The following is a 22,490-nucleotide window of genomic DNA, read 5'->3' on the forward strand; positions in this document are numbered from 1 at the left end:
GTGACATAAAGTCCCCTTTCATTAAAGATTTGCGTAGTCAGTGGTGAAGTGTAGGATATACCAGAGGTATATTAGGTATACCCACTTCTAAATCCTCTCTGTTCTGTGAGCTGAGCGTTACTTATTTTTGTAGGATGGCAAAGGCATGACATTGGTGTCTAATTTTCATTAGTGGATGGAGTAAGAGTTAAGGGGTAAAGTAAGGAATACTTCACTCAAAATGTATAATTATGTAGTTATCTCACCCTATAATGTGTGGGCCAGTACTGATAGCAAAATATGCTCCTCTTCTGTCAAGCAACACACGTAAAGTGACAATACTACTGGTCCATTTTTGGGTGAGCTAAATATGCAACAGCAGTCTTACATGTCACTGTTTATGACACAGTGTGTTTATTCTTTCTGGCCACTCAAAAAAAGTTATTTATAATATATGATATAAAAAGAGTTATACCCACTTCTCTGTAGTTATAAATAAAGAATGCATTGGCTGTAATACAATGTCAACATATGGCTTTTTCAAGTGATGATTTAACTAAAGAACCAGTTTGTAGGTTCATGTATGATGTGAATATTAACCTCTGTTGCCATCTGCTGGCGAAATATATCTACTGTCATTAATAGGTTTTCTTTTTTACTTACTACTTTTCATGAACACATTTTTTTATTTTTTTATTAACAAATGCGCTATTAAAATAAATTTTACACTGTATACATCTTTATTCACAGAGTTTACGGATATTTTTTATTTTTATAAATGAGTCGACGGAAGTGTTTATGGGGGGCGGCGCCGCACGTCATCGGAAACAGGAAGTGGATGAATGAAACAACCGTTGATATGTAAGTTAACCTGTGGGCAGCTCGTGCGAGGTCAGCCGTGAATTCTCATTTCATAACATTTAACTCGTAGTAAAGTGTTCACTAGCTATGTTTCTGACAACTATATTTACACTCACAGGACGGCCAAACGTCGTGTTTACATTACGTTAACCTAACAGTTACCTAACAGTTACCTAACGTTTACCTAACAGTTACCTAACTTTAACCTAACGTTTACCTGACGGTTATCTAACGTTTACCTAACGTTTACCTAACGGTCAAACTGAAGACAACCGTTAAAACAGTTGAGTAACTTTGGTGTGTGGCAGTTGTTTGGTGTTGACATGTTACCAAAGCCACTAATTAAAGTTCTTTTTCCATTTTGTGTATGTAGCAGAGCTTTTTCCAGTCCGCCTTAATTAATATAATTGGTAACACCTGTGTTTACCCTATTTCATGTCAAAATGGCTGCTGTCAATCACTGTCTCATCTGTCTCCTCCTAGAGGCCCCACATTCACCCTAAAATGCGACGGTTTGGGTTCCCCCTCCTCCGCCACATCTCCCCCTTCACTGTCCCCTCAGTCACCCGGACATGCTGCCTCCACCAAGGGGTCTACACTGGTCCCCACACCTGCCACCAGAGCACCATGCTGGGTCGCATCCGCCAGCACAGGAGGGGTGTGAACACAGCCCTTGGGCAGCACATGCAGGACCTGAGTGGGCCCGAGGAGAGACTGTTGAATAAACTGTATGAAGGGCTGATCGGAGGACAGCGGGCGTCTCTGGCGGAGTCCATCACTTTGGTGGAGACCCAGCATCCTCGGAAAAAAGAGCTGGCCCAGGTGCTGCTGCAGAGGGTGCTGGCCTACAGGAGGGAGCAGGAGAGTCGTAATGGAGGGAAGCCAGTGGCCTTCAGAGTAGGTGTGTGGTCTGAGTTCGAGTGGCCAGAGGTTGTTTTGTTTTTTGTATTTACCTATACAATGTAATTCCATCCAGTGCATATATAATGTTCAATTAACAGGTGGTGATTGTTGTACTGGACTGCATTATGTTAAAAAGGGGTTTCTAATATTCTTCCAACCTTTAAGTTTGTAAATAGTGTGGGCAAAACATTTTAACAGCCTTTAATTCAGTCCAGTTCAGCAGCTCTGCAAACTACAACCTCAATAATTAACATACAGTTAACGCAATACCGCTCTGACAGAGTCAATCAAAATGCAAGTACTTCTCTCTTTTGTATGTAGACCAATATCAGAAATCAATTCGCCTGAAGGGGCTTTACAATGTGTACCACATACAGCAGCCTCTTTCCTTTGACCCTCTATAAGGATAAGGAAAAACCCCTTTTAAAACAGAAAAAAAGTGAGTAAGCGACCATTTACCCACCTCTGTATTTACCACTACACCCCTGCACTATACATACCTCCAGGTTCACTCTGCATCATTTAGTTAGTTAGTCATAATCTGATTTAAATACAACTTTAATACTAAATGTGAGCACAATATAATCACATTTAATTCTGATGCTTTTATTGTTAAAGTAATTCTCCTTGTCTGTGCTCAACATTACATAAAGTCAGTGAGAGCAGTGCACGACGCATTTTACACGCTGATACATTTTAAAGCTGCTATATGGGCTTACCAGTGTTAGTTTCAAACCTGTAGGTGTGAGATTTATACAGCTTATTTTGTATTTAAGCCTGTTTTTAAAAATGTAGTCAAAGTCAAATAAATCAGTTCTTGGTGTCATTTGTTTCTGATTTGATGGCTCTGTTGATTTCTCAGGTCTGTCCGGTCCTCCAGGAGCAGGGAAGTCGTCCTTCATCGAGGTGGTGGGGAAGATGTTGACAGCGCGTGGACATAAAGTTTCAGTGCTGGCTGTTGACCCGTCCTCCTGCACTACGGGAGGTAACGTCTGAGACACAGATCCCCTGATTGTTATCGGGTGCTTTACAAGCTACAATAGATTTGTGGGAAATTGTGATGAGATGTATATTTATTTTTGCAGGTTCAGTGATTACAGTGTTTGTGTATGTTTTAATGTAGCACTGTTACACTAACGACTGTTGTTAAATTCATTCTACAAACTGACTCCTCTCTCTTGTTGCAGGGTCTCTGTTGGGTGATAAGACTCGTATGACTGAACTCACCAGGGACATGAATGCTTTTATCAGGCCATCTCCGGCCTCAGGAACACTTGGTGGAGTCACCAGAACAACTAATGAGGCCATTGTTCTCTGTGAGGGTGCAGGATACGACATTGTCCTTGTAGAGACAGTAGGTAAGACATTGTGCTTTCCAGGTGTTCCCAAAGGCAATTATTACACAGGCTATAGTACTGAATTCTAAAGATCCATGTTAGACAGACTTAATTTCACTGTTTGCTGGTTTTTCCTATTGTAATATACACCTTTTTGAGATAAAAACATAGAAAATGACATTTTTGTAAAATGTTCTTCCAGTAATTTTCTCTTCTCTTACCCCCCCATTATATAAAATGTTTCCATATCAGTGTCGGAATGAAAGCAATAATTTTTTCTGTGTTTATCATAATGTATCAATGTTCAGTGCTGTTCTTACAAGAACTTTGCCAAACAATCTCAATCTGTTAGATTTGATCGTAACAATCTCTGCAAGTATTCATTGTAACTTTCAGTACCCAGTTTTTTTTTTTTATTCTCTGTGCTCCAGACACTATTCAGTCAAGTGTTGAGGTTTGATACTCGGTGTCTTATTCATCAGTCACCTTTACATATCAGAGGCTAGAATTTCTTCAGTGTGATGAATCTGAAGTTTGTGAAGGCTATTCATAAGAACTTCTGAACCAGCCTTGACCAAGACCTTTTTTAAAGATAATAAAAATGTATACAGTGAATTACTTTTGTATTGCCCCTGTTTATGCATTGTACTGTAAAATCAAATCAACTTGCAAGGTAACATTCAATATACAACATTCAAATTGGTGGTTTTGATTTAAATTGACGTTTTTAAGATGGTCTTTGATTTACGTTTTGCTGTAAGAGTCAGCATCATATTTTGTCATATTGTCGGTCAGCGGTGACAATTAAATCTGTCTTTTTGTTTGCAGGTGTGGGCCAGTCAGAGTTTGCAGTGGCTGACATGGTTGACATGTTTGTGCTGCTGATTCCACCAGCAGGGGGCGATGAACTTCAGGTCAGTGAAAAACAGCAGCAGCAACAAGCCAGTCAGTGCCAGATGTTGTTACAACAAGAACTGGAAAAAAAGAGAATATGAATAATGCGACAGTGTAATCTGGCAGGTTATAAAGTTGGTTCTGATAGTGAATATTACTCTTTACTGCTGTTGTCTTTAGGGTGTACAGTAATCATGTGCTGGCATGTGTCTTGTGTCCTGGGAGCAATACATTGTACAAACTTCAGATAAGGTTGTTTTCTTTTGCACAAACATATTTTCAGTTGAACGTTTTTATGGACTGAAAACACATTTTGATTCCAGCTTTATTGTTCTTACACTACATATTCTGTGAGAGAGAAAACAGATGATATAATCTACATTTTGAATCATCTTCCTGTGTAAATAATTTTACACATTGACTTTATTAAGGAGAAAAAGACTTTTGCATCCACATTTGTATGTAAAGATGAGTATGATGAGAACAACATGCTAATCCATTTATTAATTAGCTTAATAAATGACTTAATCAGCCTGACTAATTAGGATTAATATTGTGGTGCTTATTGTGGGACATTAAGCAGCTCAAGTAGCATTTGTTTTAATTATTGTAATTATATCTTAAATGAAGAGCATTGCCATAGAAACATAAAAATTCATCACATATATAAACAGTAAACGTATGTGATTCAGATATTGCAGTGTTCCCAACAGCACAGACAATTGAACTTGTTTAAACTACATCTTGCAGGAGTGCCACAAAACTTTAGCCCTGAGTCACCAGCTGGATACAAAGACATGAAGTGAAACTAATTCTCGACAGGTGAAAGCCCCCTCTTTTAGAGCAACTGTCACAAATAGATAAACTGTTTTGGATCAATCAGAAGGCGACATCAGTTGGGGGGGGTCGATAGAGAGCAACGATATCAGATTAATAAAAAACAAACTAAACTGGCAGCCAATCACAGCTCTACCCATCCAGCACTCACTGTGTACACAGATCCCTCAGCAGATTACGTGTCTAGACATCAGATTTATTTACAGTGCTTTTTGAAGTTAATGACCCCCCCCCCGCCTTTAATGCCAAATTCTCTGTCCAGGGTATCAAGAGGGGCATCATTGAGAGGGCCGACTTGGTGGTGGTGACAAAGTCGGATGGAGACCTGATGGTGCCAGCCAGGAGGATCCAGACTGAATACACCAGTGCACTCAAGCTGCTCAGGAGACAGTCCAAGTCTTGGAACCCTAAGGTGTGTGTATGTGTATACTGATACTGATACTGTGTGTGTGTGTGTGTGTGTGTGTGTGTGTGTGTGTGTGTGTGTGTGTGTGTGTGTATATAGGCAGTGTAGTGAGGGAGGGAGCCAACAACAGAATGATTTTGCATTTTAAAAAAAGTATAATTGACACATGTTCAACATTTGACCCACTGGGCAGTCGCAGCAGAAGTAGTACTGCTCTGTGGACCCAACAAGGCATCCCACTGAGAGGTCAGCTGACCCAGGAAGCGGGGAGGAGAGAGAGGGGGGAGGAGGGAGGATGATGATGATGATGATGATGATGATGATGGTGATGGTGGTGGTGGTGGTAATGATGTCATAGCATCATGCTTTCTGTACTGCAGTGTCTCACTCCTCCCCGCATGTCCCAGCTCACCCGCCTGCGTTCCTGGCCTTGTCCCTTTGTTTTCACAGCCCAATGCAGCATCTGCCCACTGGGCAAGCTGCCAGGAACCCCCCTTATCCCCACCCCACACTCCCGACTCCTGCTGCTCTGAATACTCTGCTGCTGTGTCATGCATTTTGCTGATTAGAAGCCTGCACACTCAACATAAAAGCTTGATAGGCTGCTCTTCGTAGTCTCCTCTCCATACGTATCTTTACCTTTGATGTCTTGCCCTCTTTTGTGTCTGTCTGTTTGGCCTACTGTACCATAACCTATGATTTAGTCTCTCGCTGTCTCTTGTTTCCATCAGTTTTGCTCCTGTTGTCTACCTCACTCACCATTAAAACATACAAAATTAATGAAAAAAAATGCCACTTTGATTTTAGCTTATCTTGTGAAAACGGTTGAATAATTTCTTCAGTGGCACTGAAGGAACTTTGTCAAGTCTGAGAAAATTACTCAACTTGATCATCTCAGGAGCTTTTTATTCTCAAAGGCATTTTATTTATTGATGGCTCCTACCCCCAATTTATTCTTATTCTTTAACAATATGGCCTAAAATCTTTATTAAGTTAATTTCTTTCATCTTAGGTCTTTTTTTGTTTTTCTAAGCTTGGGTTTGAAAAGTGGTATATAAATAAACTTTAACTCACTTACTCTACTTATTTCTAATCTCAGTTTTAGCTTGGAGACCCTGCATGGAGTTAGAAAGATGTTTGAAAGGTGTTCAGAAGGCAGGGAGGATCTTCCAAAAATGTTACTGCGTTGGATTATGGGATTATTAGTTGGATAAGCGTAGAATGCGATGGGGCTTGATCTGTCTCTTGCAAGTCTTTCAATCTTATAAAAGTGCTGTACTAAATTGCTGGAGCAGCCTTTTTATATGGTAAAGTAATTCCACTATGAACTCTTCACAGTGAAATTTGTGGGTTATCCAGAGAATCGGGGGCATTGTTTGTGGAAGAAGAATTTTTTTTAATCTAATTTGTCAATGCTGTGGGCTCCATTGTTCTGGGGTGGCGGCAGAAATCTCAGAGACAGATACAGTGTCTTCATACATGGACAAATAAAACAACCTATTTGCATGGCTTCACACAAGTAGGAGTAGGTAAGGCACTGTGTTTTTTAATATATCTTTTAACTAGCCCTAGGATAATTGGCATAAATGCAGTACGATTTGCCACACAAGGTTTGATTTCCTGTTTTTGCATCGGACTCAAATCAAATCCTTCTAATATGATTAACTCAATTATGTAATTAGAAGATTCATAATTGGCTGTTGATCACAGGCCCCAATATTTATCAGACATGTCACATTAAACTTTGCAGATTGCCAACTGATGTCAAATTATCTCCAAGTGATCATGTAATCTCATTACACTTCAGCACTCTTGAGATTGTCGATTATTTGTGGGTTTTATTTGACATCAACACTCCTCCTCCAAACTCCCTCTTTTCATTTTTATTCACAAGTGTGTAATGAAGTGATTAAGAAACAGAAGGTTAACTGTTATACAAGCTGTTTCATAGGTCCTACATGCATATCTGAATGAATGCCCCGACTTTGTTTTAATTCCTAAATCTGAGGCACTTTCACTTCTGTGTCTGCTTTGAATTTGAGTGTTACCCTGAGTTTCATCATGCGCTCTTGTATCTGTAGTTAGCTCAGACAAGAGACGTGCAGTCACTTGTACTAAACACATAAGTGCCATTTATCTCCAGGTTGCTTGTGTGAACAAGGTGACTCACACTGTTTGACAGCTCCTTCCATGATGGAGGTACATCACAAAAGAATTCTTAAACATAAAAAAACCCATACAATTTGGAAAAAAGCAGAAACTCCCCAGACTCGAATGCAACTAACTATACATAAAATGTTCTTTGGTTATTAAAATCAAAGCTCAGTACACCTTTTAAATTATGTCTATGTCAAAAGAAACCCACACTGTTTTGTTTTGTTTTGCAAAGTAAAAACAACTGTTTCTTTCATTAGTTGTTTTTGGCATTTGTTTTACTTCTTTATGTTACTGAAACAAAGACATATCCACAACTTTACTTGTTTATACACAATGCACATTAATCAACACTGTCATTTTAAAATCGTACAAAGTGAAGTTACAACAATAATAAAGGGGGGGCAAACTGAAGGAAACTCATTACAACACTTTGTCCAAACAATCTTAAACAAACTATACAATCAAGCAAGAATAAAAACACTTATTGACAATTTAGAGTTAATCGACAATAACATTAAGTACATAGCTGAGTAGATTTGAACCTTTTTTGGCATTTTGTCTTTATTGGACTGCTTGAAGTACAGAGACAGACGGGAAGCAACTGGAGAGAGAATGTTTCACATGCAACAAGGATCCTCAGTTGTAATTAAACCGGGGATGTTGTAGTTATTTGTTATCTCTCTCAACCATTTGGATCCCCGACAATTTTAACCATATTTTAAGTTTGATTTAAAAAATGCTGTATACAGTGGATTTCATAGGGATTGTTCCTGAGGTTTGCTACTCTCTCGGAAAAAGCTGACTGTACAATTTTTCTCCATCTGTGGGACAATAAAGTCGCCTCTGGCAACTGCCTTAATTTTCCGAGAGGCACTGTCCACAAGTTTTGACAAAGTGGCTTAAAGCGAAGGTGCTGTTTCAGAACAGAAAAAATATGAAACGTAAGTCCATGTATATCTTTTAAAACTTTTATAACAAAGTACAGAAGGCAGTTTGCTGTGACGTTTTTACGCTGCACAGTCGAATAATCCAGATACCTCCTGCTTGTTGGAAAAAGAGACGCTTTAAATTCACACATGCCTCCTGCACCCCCCTCCCCCTCCAACTTCCTCCTCAGGTGGTACGCGCCTCCTCATACACCAGTGAGGGCATCCCAGAGGTCTGGGCCAAGATGGAGTTGTACCGGGACTCCATGTTGGCCAGTGGTGAATTTCAGGGCCGGCGGAGGGCCCAGCAGAAGGTTTGGATGTGGAGTTTGATCCAGGAGAACGTCCTCCATCATTTCCAGAATCACCCCAGTGTCAGAGATACCCTACCCCACCTAGAGAAGAGGGTCACCAAAGGAGCCATCTCCCCAGGCCTGGCTGCTGACCTGCTTCTCAAAGCCTTCTTGTCATCATCATCATAATAATCAGTGGGACTGCAATTTTGGAGAAGGATGGATGAATGCCTCAAGGCTGATCAGGGCCACTCAGTGCCAAGAAAAGCCAGGACCGAGTGAAAATATGTGACCTTGATTCTGTGGTTTGCACAAAAAGAAACAGCCTTACTGTTTTTATACTCATTTAAAACATCTAAGATATGTCACCTCTCCACAGAAACACACACAGTGTCTGCATGCTGTAATCCAAATCAGGAGAGAGCTGAGAGTGCAGACAGTCGACACTGCCCGCCTACAGCTCCAAGACCCATCCATATTTGGGACAGTGGACAAACATTTCAATTGTGTTTAACTGTGCTGTGAGATATGAAATGTTACGCTGCCAAAGGCCTGCGTTTTTTTACTGGACATGGACAAAAACACTACAGACCCCCAGGAACAGTTTTAAATATACGGAGGACTGTAAAGGCTATGTTGTTGCATTTGGACAGTCGTTTGCACAATACTCATCGCTTTTATAAACACAGGGTCACTAAGTGGTGACATGCCATAAATGTTGACATGACAAATACTGTGGTGGAAATATTATTGTGATAATGTATTTTACTGAGACTCTTGCCCACCCTCCTCCTACAGTGACCAATAATACACTATGTGTAACCCACAAAGGAAAGTGAAGGGATCAGACTTAGAGAAATGGGATGGGTTATGATCACTTGTGTCTCTGGTTAATCTGCAATGGACATTGTTCTAATAACAAACACATTTTCATTGGAAAAGCAACTGGACACTTTTTGTTTCTGACTTGAATATTTTATTAAACGAATGATGTGAATCTTAACAGACCTGTGTGAAGGTTTTTCTGCCAATAGATCCTCTTAAATGTTACACACTAGACCTGAGTGAATAGCATTAAATCTGTCTGTACAGTTGGCCTAGCTTTCCTCTCTCCCGGTGTTTGCTCAAGATATGAAAAAGTGGGGAGTGATTAATGTTACCTCTACGAATATTAGTCCTGAGATTTGTCAAAGATGTAATGAAATTTATTTCTGCGTCTGGAGCCAGAAATGTCAGTGCTAGGTATCCCCCGAACGAGTCAGCTGCACAGTTGCTTCTAATTCAGGCAAAACACACTTTAATATTTTCAGAATTACCTTCATAATGCACTGCACTCCTGGACACCACCAGAGAACTAAAGGCAAAGAGAAGTCACACACTCATAACCCTGCTGCAGCTACTTTTATTAATTTAAACAAACAAGTTGCTTTATTCAGGGTGAAGCAATAGACTCCGGTATCTAACACTGTATAATCTACAGAAGGAGTATTTCCCATATATCCCAATATCCTGCTTTAAGGTCCGGTGTGTAATATGTCGGATACTTTGGCACAAAAGGAATATAATATTCACTGGTATGTTTTCATTAGTGTATAAATAAGAGTTGTTGTGTTTTCGTTACTTTAGAATGAGCCGTGGTCTCCGCCATGTTTCCACTGTAGCCCAGAATGGACAAACCAAACACTGGCTCTAGATCGGGCATTTCCTGTCCACCAGAGTTTTAGAGTGTAGGCTGAGCTGTATTCAAATGATTGATGAAATGATGAATCTGCATCTACACACTGGTGAACACAAACTTTAGTTCAGAGTTTAACATGAAATATAATATAAAGTTCACAATACTACCTTTTCTGAAGCACGTAATCAGTTTTGAAGGAAACCGTCAGAAATGTTTTAACTCTGGTAATTTTATGATTCAATATTCGGATGTTGTATTGTATGACACAAATTCAGATCAATTAAGCTTCATAAAAATAATATAACCTTTGGGCTTAATATGTCAGTGGTGCATCAGTCTCACAATGATTTCTTCATCCAGCAGCTTAGGAGCTCAGTACTTGGACAATCTGACATTTTAGGGCTGAACTCTTTCAATAAAATGCTGCAAATATGGAGTTAATCCATTTGTGTCATAAGACATTAATGCAATCTTCAACTTTATTCTAAAAGTAACTGGAAACCAAAGGAGGCTTTAAAATGAGATAACTTTGGGGTAATTTGTTTTCCTCTACTTAGTTGTAGTTAAAAAAGCTGTGTTCTGAACAAACTACTAACATTTGGTGCTTTTTGTTAAATTATATGCAGAATATAAAAATTAAAATGGGAAGAAGTGAAGGTGTGAATAACTTTCTCCAGATAACCGCAGTCAGTAAAGATTGGATTTGATATCATGAAGCATTTATAGTGTTCAATAGTATTCATAATACTGTATATCAACCCCCTGTGGGTGTGAGTTTCTGCTTTCTCAAGCCACTAGAGGTCTCCCAAATTCCACTCAGCTCTGGATTCATTATCCTAATGACTGGGCCCTCAGTGCCAACCACCCTCCCCTTCATAACGCCCCCGCCTCCTGCCCTCCATCCATTCTTCATTGAGGTTGCCTAGGGTGCCAGGTCACTCAGAGGTGAGGACATCAGCAGCTGCCACTCTCCTGGAGCACAGGCTGTACTGTAGTCCTTGCCCTCAGTGCCAAAGCCTCCTTGGCCATTCTCAATCCTCACTGAAAAGCAGAAAGTAGCAATGTTAAAGTACAGTACAGAGCGGGAGGGTTGAGTGTGTGACTGTACGCCTTTTCAACCTCAACCCTCTTTTTGAAAATAGCCTATATTTCGGGGGGGGGGATTAGGTGAATTCAATACTAATCCACGCTTGTCCTTGCTGGTCTGCTTTTGGAAATACCGAGCATGAGCCCCCCAACCGCTGGACGCGCTCCCAGGTCGCTGCCCGTTTGCTCCTGCCTGCGTACAAGAGGAAGAATGCCCCTTGAATGCAGATGGATTCATTAGGTCTGAGTAACACCCTTCTCCTCGATCATGCTGACACAAACACATACACACTGTAACTGCTCTGGCTTTGCAAAAGGGAACAGTGAGTTCTGCAGCTCTGGACACGCTCCACACACACACACACACACACACATGCATATATGTACACACATTTGTCTCCAGTGTAAACAACACCATGCGGTTTCACTAAGGAAGATTAACTCAAATGCTGCCGGATCGTGTTCGGCCATTTTAGCCTAAACACAGGGAACCATCCACATGTGTTTAGCATTTCGCTGGATCTCTTGAATGTAAGCAGAGGACAGAGACTGGCTCTTTGATGAGGTTTTTTCATGTTTAATGGAGGGGCTTACATTGACAGCCTTTCTTTGTGTCAGCAGTCTGAAGTCAGAATGCTTTCCTGGCTCAGGACAAAACAAAACGGTGCTCTCATACTGTTGTAATTGCCTTCCAAAAACTCAGCTTTTCCCCTTCAAAACCTCAAAGTATGAAATGAGCACTGAACAATGGGGCTGCTACAAATGTCAGTAAATAAAGCAAGCATTCTGTAGCACAGACATCTATGTTTTTCTTCGTGTTGGTTGTGTCAGCGTTATAGTTGGGTTGTTCTCTGGTCAGATCAGAGTGAGAGGGAAGCCTGACACTGAGGGAAATGTCAGACTGGCCCTCCTACCAGGCCGATTTGGGAGCTGTGTGTGTAGTGTGACAAGCGGTCATGGGCTGCTGATCCACAAAGCCTCAGCCCGTCCCTGCTTTTGTTTGCTCTGCTCCTCGCACACAAGCACATACCACCACACTCACCCGTCACGAACACCCATCCTGCTCACCTCCTACACATCTTGTACATACATCTAAGCCATCCATCCTGTCACACGCACGCACACTCACGCAACCACTCACGCTGCCTGCCTTGTTGCCCACCCGGCCGCTCCGACTCGGCTGGCTGCACTGCTGACTCTCTGTCGTGACAGATGAGTGTGTGAGAAGCATTTCCTCCAGGCTCAGGGCTCACTTTCAAGACGGCTGCAAAACGATACAAGAAGCCACACGCTAATAGGGTTGGAGAGCTGCAGCGGAGCCCTGAGTGTGTGTGTGTGCGCATGCTTGTAGATGTAACACCCCACTCATTATGCTGCTCTGATGGGTCACTGTGCAGCCTCTTTATAGGAAGACCCTTATGGCGACATGTCTTATTATATCAACTGCTGAGATGGATGTTAATACCAGACTGCGCTGTGCATGCTGCGTGCTCTCTAGCCTGTAGAGTGATGAGACGTGGTTGGTATTCGAAGTGCGTCTCATTGCATGGGCTAATTCTATTTAACCTGGTGAAGTCTGCTAGATGGTACGGTCAGAATGCCCCAGGGAGACCAGTATGTACCTCTGCTTTATTACCCACCTGAGGAGGCTTGCTCTCCCACACATGCACACTCCACTGTTTGCTATGTGTAATTTACTGGGCAGCCTGTGGGCCAGGCCTTCATCTGCAGGAAGGCGCGAATAGAGCCTTGGCGCCAGTAATTGGACTTTAGAACTGATTGGGGAACTTGATTGACCCCCGGTAATGGATTTGAGTGAATAATTATTTGTAGTTATGGTTGGAAGATGATATCAGGGAGAGAGAGACCAATCCCACCAGTGTGACTCACCCCTGCCGCCAGAGCAGAACGCTGCCAGCACTCAATTAATGAAATCCAGCTGCTCAGACTCCCCACGTGTAGTGGCTGATCAAAAAAACACACAGGGGTCTGGTCAGAAAAAGGGTTATCTTCATCCAACCTTTCCCTTTCGCACAACCGGCAGCCTGTGGCCCATCACAATAGTGATTATAAAATCTTCTCCACTCCAGGTACAAGACATTAAGGCTGATAATGTCTCCATTATTTTTTAACTGCCTATGGCAGTGCTCAGCACAGCCCACGGCAGCCATGTTAATGAGACCTCTCAAGATGGCAGGCAGCGCCTCCTCAGGACACAAAATGCAATCACTCTTAATCCAGCACTTTAATTGCTGGCCAAGCCTGCCTAAGTGAATTCAGCTGTTCCATCTCTGCAGGCGAGTGGCTGCACCTCGAGAAGGCTCCGACATCATACTCTCAAAGATAAACTGAGCTTCAAAACAAATGGGAAGTGAAGCGAGGTGGTCCGTCTTAGACTTATTTGTCTGGTTTGAGGGTGTCAGACAGAGACTGAGAGCTCAGAAAGCACCAGTTGGATTTTCTTCCCTCCCTGCCCTTACTCATAATTTTTTAGCACTCTTCAGAGGCTGGAGGAGGTATTATGCAGGGAGAACAGCAGCCACCTTCCTTCTCTTTTATCTTTCTTTCTTTGCTCCTTGATTGACCCACTTGCTCCCACATCATTATCCTCACCGCTCTCCTCACTTCACTACAGTAAATTTCTCTGTGCTCTCTTTCTTCTCCCTCTCACTCTCCTGCCTTCATCCTTCCACCAGTCCTCTTGTCATATGTCCCTGTCCCCCTCCTCCCCCTCCTCTCTCCCTCCGTGTGACCCCTCATTGCCCTCTTGCCAGTCTCTATTATTTCTGGCTGCCCAGTGGCCTGGTCAGGCTGGTGCTCCGGGGCTCCAGGCAGCCCGTGTTATGACAGGTAACACTGGGCCGCACACTCTCGCTGGTAACATGTGGAGGTCAGCCTGTCATACCTGTCCACAGCTCCACTGTGCGCACACACGCACATGTGCGCACATACACAAATGCCATGATTCACTGTGTATGGATAACTGCCAGACAGCCCTGGCCGTAACCTTAGATTCAGCAAAAGTGAGCGATGAGGCGCAGTGGAGTAGAAATACACCTTTCCCCATTCTGTTCCTTTGTGCTTGCAAAACAATGTCTTTTTTTTCTAAAGGTCTTTACATGATGTGTTGCTTTTACAGCCTTGGCAACCAGTAGGAATGCTGTAGTTGTTCCTGTTTAGCACAGAGGAGGAGGATTTAACTGGATAGTGGCTGTTAACTACAGCTAGATTCCACTCTCTCCTGGCATGGCCTGCTCCCCGTGTTAATGACCACTCACAGTTGCTGCCCTGAGGGGGCTACAGGACAGAGTCAGCCAACATCAGACCCTCACAGCACCTCCAAGACCATCTGCTCAAACAACAGAAAATATGTTCCGCCTGTTATTTGTCTTCTGCGTCCATTGTTTTTGGCGTGTAAAAAGACATGGCAAGTTACAATTTGTTTCATTCATAACAATTTTTAATGGAATAGGATTGCTTTAGCGGAGGGTCCAAGTGTGTTCCCTGAATGCATTTCCTACTCATGATGTCTCATTTCTGTCCAGCTGCCCTCTATCAACTAGTGAATAGCCAAGTTTTGTAAGGTTCAGGGCCAGTAATGAGAACAGCCATCCTCTACCCGCCCGAACAAGCTCTATCCACCCTAGACAAGATGGTAGCGCCCCGGTAGTCGATCAGCGGTTGTTGTTACCGTGGCATGTTCCTGGCTTTCCGTCTGATCCAGGGCAGCGCCCCACACTACCGGGCCTGTGAGGGCCAAGGGGCCGGCATGGGTTTGTCACGCCAGGTTGACATTTCGGGGATCTTTGCCAGGACACCACAGCACATTTCGTCCTCCTGGACAAGTGGTGTGGGAGCGAACGTGTCAACTCGGGCAGATGGGCAGGCGTCAGTGCCAACCGCACTGGACTGTACCGGACCGCTGGCCTGGCAACTGTTGGCCAGCCAGCCAGACAGAGCGCTTCTTGGCACATAGTAAAGGGGCAGGTGTCTCCCTCTAGCAGCTAGCTTTGGGAACATGTGTGTCTGCATACAGTTTATGTGCCTGTGTGTGTGAGACTGTGAAGAAAAGATCACAAAATAAGAACACAAAATAAATACAAAACAAACAAAAATTAAATATCCCCTCCACACACTATATCTATCTATTTACTGTATCTATTCTGCGTGGAACAATGTGTGTCTGATTTGTTTTTTATAATTTTAAAGTTTTTTTTTTATTATAATTTCCACATTAAAATTCTTAAAAATGCATCTACTCCTTCTACCTCATTAAGATCCCAAAATGTATGAATCTGCAAATGTTGCTCATTTCTAAGGTTTCCCTGCTGCACACAAGATGTCTCCTACTGCACTGTAAAGTCCACTCTCAGTGTATGTGCACTGGTGGCTTCAAGTTGCATACTGGACCAGGATCGACTTCCACAACTATTTATGAGGCCACAAATCATGCTTGTAGGCCCCGCCCCTTAAAATCTGATTTTCAATGGGCACAGAGAAACTTTCCACTTTCAGCAGATGAATGTGAGAACATCTTTCTAGAGTCAAACTCTGCACATACAGCATTCTGCACAGTGAAGCTCAAACATCCAACTGAAGCAACAAAAAGGAAAATATATTTTTGAGAGGAGGGGGGCTTTAACTGACTTTGATAATGAAGTGTGAAATCATTTAAACAGACAAGCCAAGGGAGCATGAGAAGATAAAAAACAAACCTAAACTGAAAATAAAACTGAAATCAGACCCCTGTACCTTTATTTTCAATCAACTCTGAGTGTGACATTATGGAAATCTAGGGCTGCCAATACTTAAATAAATGGAATCCGGTAAAAAAAAAAAAAAAAAAGAGGGAGAGAGATTGCAGTGTTTTTACTTTTAAGAAACTCTTTCGACTGAAAAATATCTCTGCATACTTAAATTGTGACAGGTGAGCCGGAGGGAAGCACAACTCTTAGATTTTCATCAAACATAAATAAAGCTCAACAATAGTATGCACATAATAACCCCAGACTGTCCTCTATCCCTGCTTACTGCTGATATATTTATTCACAATATTTTGGTTCACACGGCCTTCATCAACTATATGGACAAGCAAAAATGTTAACATTCAACATAAATCTGAATCTGGCAGTTTCGATATAAAGCACCACAACAATATCCATAACCACCACAGATTAAAATAAATATACCATCAGTAAGAAAATGTGCTTGTACCAGACAGACATGGCAATTGTGGCCAGAACCCAGAGCAGCAGAATGGATATCCTGCACAGTTTGATTTTGATCCTTGACTTTTATACGTATTTTGTAAAAAAATACGTATAAAAGTGAGGGGATACCAGCGTTAACAAAATGACACTGAAAAAAGCCAATTTCATTGGATTTTTGTAATTAATTTTCAAGTTCAACCTGCACATCATGTGCAAATTTGACAGTCACTTCACATTTAATTTATTGTTATGCTTTTGAGTAAACAGAAATTTGTTACTGGAAATTTGTTCTTTGAGCAAGAATGTATTTTTAAACAATAAATAATAAAAATAACAATTTTTATCTAATTTTTTTTCAACATTATTAGATTATTCAATTTTAATATTTGCAGCCCTGGATTTCCACAATAGCGTGTGTCTTATCTTTTAGTGTATGTCTGCTGTAATCATTCATAAGACTAATGTATTACTGGGAGGAATATATCTGCCAGGGCTAACTAGAAAAAACAAAAAACAAAAAAATGCTTAAGCTTTTGTCAGATAAATTATGGTCAAGGATGATTTGTGAGTATATGTACATATATGTTTGGATTTGTGCATACATCTGAGGCACTTCCATTATCTGTGTTAGCACACACCTGTGCTTCTGTAGGAGTAAGCCTGTGTTTGGCTGCACATCTCTGCCAGGCCTGCTTGGAGGGAGGGCCATTAATCTTAGCTAAATCAAATAAATCAAGTGCACTTTAGAAAAGAGCTGTCAGTGTAATTGTTGTGATAGCCATTCCCTGGCTACTCCAGGGGGAGCTCTATTGAAAATTGTGCCAGGGAATGCACACTCACCGCCATCCAAAAAATGCAAGGGCTCTGAGAAAAGATATAGCTGAGGCTACCCTCTGAATAAAGACATCTGAAGCTACTCAGTAACATGATGCTGAGAGTGATGAGATTGAAGTTTGCTGCCATGTTCCTGTCGCGTCCATCATAGCGGGATGCTTGGGCAAGGCTGCTACATTGTAGTAGGCCTGTCTTTGTGTTTGATCATCCCCAATGTTAAATGTGACCAAAACGCCCCCTAATACTCTGCTCTGCTGTTGGCGCCGCTGTTTTTTTCTTGCTCTCTTGAGCAAAAAACCACAGCGGTGATAAAACATCGAACCTAATCTTCAGCTCCATCCTGCACGTCTTCGCAGAAAGAGCACAATTTGGTATTTACATTTAAAAGAATGCTCAACCCTTTCAAGGAAACCATATTGGCGGTTGCGGGGATGAGACAAGGGAGATAATGGGGATGGAAAGAGCAGCATGTGAAAAGGCTGCCCTGCCCTCGGCTTCCCTCTCAACCAATAAGGGTTAAATGACTATCTGGGCACCTTGGCAACCATTTCTGTGCTTCTTCTTCTAATTCGGCTGTGAACTGGCTGAACAGACTGCATTCATCAGCCCAACATGCCTTTGCCTTTTTGTCAAAAATAACCATCTGCTATTAAGGAGTCTTGAAATATGCCTGTGCATGTTTGATCTCACTGGAACAATTTGTGATTTTTGTTTTTAGGCTTTCTTCTTGTTGTTGTTTTTTTCCCCTCCAGTCAGTTATTGTTCCTCTCAAGCTAAATATTTCTCCTCTATGTTTCTTGAGGTTCCAGCAGATGGTGCCAAACCGTGTGTGTTTGTGTTCTAAAGTGAGTGTTTGTGTGTGTGTGTGTGTTGACGTCTTTAAGTGTGCATCTTTGTGCGAGAGCAGTCTTGAGAGATGAAGTTAGCCCCTGTCACTCACCTTCACATCAGGTATCACAATAACCAGCGCAGAGGAGATTCAAGGTTTCAGGAATACATTACGATCACAAGCACAGCAGTCACTTGTGCAGATGAAGAGTCAGGGTTGTAGGAGACTCATATTGATCCTATTTATAATAACGTTTTAAAAGATTTAATTCCGGCTTCAATCGTTTGGAAAGAAAATAGCCTGCACAAGACCTGTGTTTTTTTTGTGGACACATAAAAAAGCAGATTCCTACCTTCATCCCAAACAAATCTTCGCCGACATGTGAGAGTAACAAAGTAAAAGTAAGAAAAAAAGATTGGAAAATGTGGGGAAAAAAAGATGAAAAGACATGGATGGATGCGATCTCTGTTAATTTGTTTGACCCACTCTCTTCTCAAATGAGAATGGATGGAGGGATTCCCGATGTCCTGATTGGAAGATGGATGAGTGTGCAGCTATGGCTTTAATTGATTGAAGACAGGAATTCAGTTAGAGATAATTGAATCATGGAAATCATTAAAAGCTCAAGTGCACAAGATAATTAGGAGAGCTAACCAGGTTGTAATCAACCCTCGGTACAAATCATCTTTAGGATACGGACTAAAAGGAGCTTGTTATCCTGCTATTTAAGGTTTCACAGCAGCCCTGTGTAAGACATCAAACCTTTCTTTTCAGATAAAGGCACATTTAAGTGCTTTGAAGCTGCTTTTTTGGGTGACTCAGATCATATTTATTAATAAATGAGCGCTCTGTTTTAATATTTCCGTTTACTTTTTGGCTAATTGGTCTCTAGGCTGGTTTTCCCTGCTACAGATTCCCAGGGTCAAGCAGAGGTCAGCGTTCTACTTCATTACTCCATCCAGGGAAATGACGAGCCTGATTAGTTTGGGCTTGACCTTGGGCTAGTCTGTTAAGCTCTTTCTAACCAAATCTCCTCACTTCAGATCTCAGCAGACTTGAATCATTGAAATCATTGCATCTCACAGGAAAAAAACCATAACAACGCGCGCGTAGATATTTCAAAATTACCATCTTGTTGTATTTCAGTCAGAAGAGTTTTTACTGGTAACAGCTGAGAATCGGTGGGCAATGTCTTTAGCTGTAGTGTCACAGGAGATGTGATGAAGTGCAGTGCCAACTGTTACCCATAGAAACCAAGTAACCTATGGCTGGTGACTGTCAAAGAATGCCATGGTAACAGCAGAGCCTAACAACGGGCGAGTTGGCTGGCTCGTGTCCTATCTGTTTCAAAGACATGATCATACTTAAGTAGAGCTGCTCTCCCTCTGCCCATTACCAGCCTCCCCTTCCTCCTCCCCTTCCTCTCTTCTATAATGTGTTTGTCATCCAGTTGGAGTGGCCAAGCAGTAGCTTTATATTTGAAGCAGCACCCAGCAGGGGGGTATGATCTGCCCCCCTCCTGCTGATTCAGGCTGCCCTAAGTCTGGATATGCCAGGCCCAGGGACTTGTGGGTAATTCCTCCCCTCCCTAAACACCCCCTGCAGTGTTTCTTGAATCAGATTGCTGCTGACCCCCGCCGAGTGATGTCTCACCCCAGAGAACGGGGAACGGGAGCAGCGGGGGGCCGGGCAGGCAGTGATGCTATGCCCCTGGGCTGGGCACCAAACATGCATGTAAATACATGTCCCACCATGCGTGTCCAACCCATCTCAAGAGAGGCAAATGAGTGACACCACACGAGCCTGCAGATCATCTCTCTCAGGTACCTCAGGTGTGGATTGTCTTTTTGCACAGACTTGAACCTGACATCTTTGTTTTTTTTAGCTTTGCATACAACTGCATGTATTTCCAGCAGCCTGTGCAGACTTGTACAAAGTCTACACACCATTAAGGACTGAATAAACATGGAATTTCATATTCACCAAATCATTTCGGTGCCTAATTTTTTTTTCCGAAGATGAATAGATTTATGAATCAACAAGCAGCCTCAGCGGAGCCTTATTCCGCGCAGTTTTAGCCCTGGCTTCAACCCATGCCAAATCGATTCCAGAGGTCATTTTCTTCCTTCATTTTCTCTTTCCCGTGTGCCAGTGGTCCTGCTCTGTAGCCCGTACTGAAGGCCGTCTATGGCAGGACTTTGTGTGTTTGTTTTCTCTGTTGGAGCAAAAAAAAAAAAAAAAGGAGATCTGTCTCCACTTAGCAAAGCCCCGGCTCCTTCACAGGGTAAAAGGAAAGGGTGGGAGGGGGGTCTTGGAGGTTTTGATGCTGAGTGAAGCCTGCATGGCGTTTACTGTAAAAAAGCTGAAATGAAATGGCAGAGAAGAATGAGGAGGTAAACAGCAGGGGAGAAACGGAGAGTGTAGAGTAAGGGGCAAAATGAGAGAGTCTGTGTGATAGAAAGATGTATGGTATATGGAGCTATAAAGAAGGTAAAAAAAGGAGTGTGAGGTAGATGTAGAGAGTAAAATAGAGAGAAAAAGAGAGACAGAGAGAGGCCAGGCAGCTGGGAGCTCCCATAGACACGCACTTCTGTCTAAGCAGCTTTCCTCTCAGGGCAGGGTCACGGCGGGTCACGGCGGGATTACACTTTTGGCAAACAAGAGGGAGCTCCTCTCTCACAAAGCCGTGCACGACTCCCCCATGACTCTCAGCAGCTGTAATAAAGCCAAGGCAGCCTGAACCTTCAAACAAAAAGCTAACACGCTATCGATCGGCAGCGGCCAACTTTCGCGAGGTGGTGTCGAAAGGTCGACATTGTGCAGACAGCTCGGGCCGGGGTGAAGGGCTATTATTGGGATGAGGGAAAACTCCGGCGTTTAGTCTTATCACAGAAATTCTTCACTTAGTGGAAGATTCCACCAAACTGTCAGCGCAGGAATGGAGTTATTGTTATTCGCCAAATGAAGAAAAACAGCCCCCGTGTACAGTGCGATATTCCAATCACAAAATCCAAATGAGGTTTTCTATCCCTTCAATCAATAGCCATCCCCTGCAGTGCCTGCATGTCTCTTCACTTCCTAATCAACACTTCCACTCATAGGGAGGTCAGATGAGCAGGCGCACAGTGCCCCGAGCGCTGCTTTGAACTTAATTAAGCAGCTTTAAACACAGCCGAAAAGATTCATTATTACACAGGCAAGATGAGCAGCTAGATGAGAACATGGCCCTTCAACAGAGGAGATTCGGCTTCGGATGGCTGTTGAACCCACATGGGTCAACTCTGAGGTCGCAGTGATGGAGGTCCCGCAAGGACTGCCAAATCCTTTAGATCTGAAAAAGGTTCCTCTAAAAAAAAAAAAAAAAAAAACACGGCCAAAAGCTCACTCTAACTTATATAAATGGTGCGGACGAGACAGCGTTCAAATAGGGATACGAACAGTGATATTATCTGTTAAAGCTATGCAAGATCCGATTGAAAGAGAAAGAGGGGTAAAGATGGAGGCGTTCATGTGCCTGGAAGTCTGCAGTGTGCCACCAGGGTGCTGTGAGGCAGGGCCTGTTAAAGGAGAGCTCCAGACCAAGGTGTTCTATAGCTCGGGGGCTAACGGTGATAAATGAGTCCCTTAATGTCGGCAAACACTTTATCTCTGCTTCATCTGTTTTCATTAGGCAGGGCCAACCTTTGGCTGGGCGAGAACGTGCTGTAACTTTCATTACTACAACACAGAAAGGAGAGGGAGAGAGACCTCCCATCGGTCTAATAAAAACACCAGCTAGACACCATGACAGATCCTATTCCTTATTATTATGATGGCACGCCATCGTTATAAATTAGAGAATGCTGTGTCCCTCAAAGATGATCAGTGCTTTTCCTAAACTCTTGTCCCCGTCTCCCCACTGAATGATATCTTTTCTGCTGCGCTTACTGGTCTGAAACATGCTTTTGATTTCTTTGTCTTTATTTTTTATGTCTGTACTTACTATTCTGTCTGAGAGGAATATTGAATAGGCACCAAAGCTTTCTGATTCATTGCTCAGAACAGATTTTTCTGTTTGGCTATTCATTGTTTTTTTTTAAATGTGGCCCATATCAGATTCCAGTGTGAACAGGCCGTGGTCCTGAACTGACCCACATGTGCAAAGACACAACAACACATCGCAGGCAGCGCGCTGTTGTAGAGTGGTAAGCACGGACAACACTGAAGACAAGTTGATGTGCAGTGGAAGCTAGTGAGAGCTGAGAGCAGATGATAACAAGA

General features: G+C 42.5%; 1 protein-coding gene across 3 annotated transcripts; it reads left to right on the forward strand.

Moving 5' to 3' along the window:
- The first annotated feature begins 780 nt into the window (after positions 1 to 780).
- Positions 781 to 9,596, forward strand: mmaa (metabolism of cobalamin associated A). 3 transcript variants are annotated; one of them, XM_051385371.1, is made up of 7 exons: positions 781 to 840; positions 1,324 to 1,741; positions 2,606 to 2,728; positions 2,931 to 3,101; positions 3,909 to 3,994; positions 5,074 to 5,223; positions 8,492 to 9,596. In XM_051385371.1, the coding sequence occupies exons 2-7, from the start codon at positions 1,345 to 1,347 to the stop codon at positions 8,780 to 8,782; spliced, it is 1,218 nt and encodes a 405-aa protein (XP_051241331.1). In that variant the 5' UTR covers positions 781 to 840; positions 1,324 to 1,344; the 3' UTR covers positions 8,783 to 9,596. The 3 variants fall into 3 exon arrangements, with proteins under 3 accessions (XP_051241331.1, XP_051241330.1, XP_051241329.1); XM_051385370.1 differs by having other exon boundaries at positions 821 to 870; XM_051385369.1 differs by lacking the exon at positions 781 to 840 and adding an exon at positions 887 to 1,123.
- The last annotated feature ends 12,894 nt before the right edge of the window (positions 9,597 to 22,490 follow it).

Source organism: Dicentrarchus labrax, unplaced genomic scaffold (assembly GCF_905237075.1).
Source record: "Dicentrarchus labrax unplaced genomic scaffold, dlabrax2021, whole genome shotgun sequence".
Lineage (NCBI taxonomy): Eukaryota > Metazoa > Chordata > Actinopteri > Moronidae > Dicentrarchus > Dicentrarchus labrax.

Coding starts and splice junctions, on each gene's coding strand:
- mmaa (XM_051385371.1), top strand. CDS start 1,345: ATGCGACGGTTTGGGTTCCCCCTCCTCCGCCACATCTCCCCCTTCACT. Junction 2,729..2,930: donor GTCCTCCTGCACTACGGGAG/GTAACGTCTGAG, acceptor CTCTTGTTGCAG/GGTCTCTGTTGGGTGATAAG. Junction 5,224..8,491: donor CCAAGTCTTGGAACCCTAAG/GTGTGTGTATGT, acceptor CTTCCTCCTCAG/GTGGTACGCGCCTCCTCATA.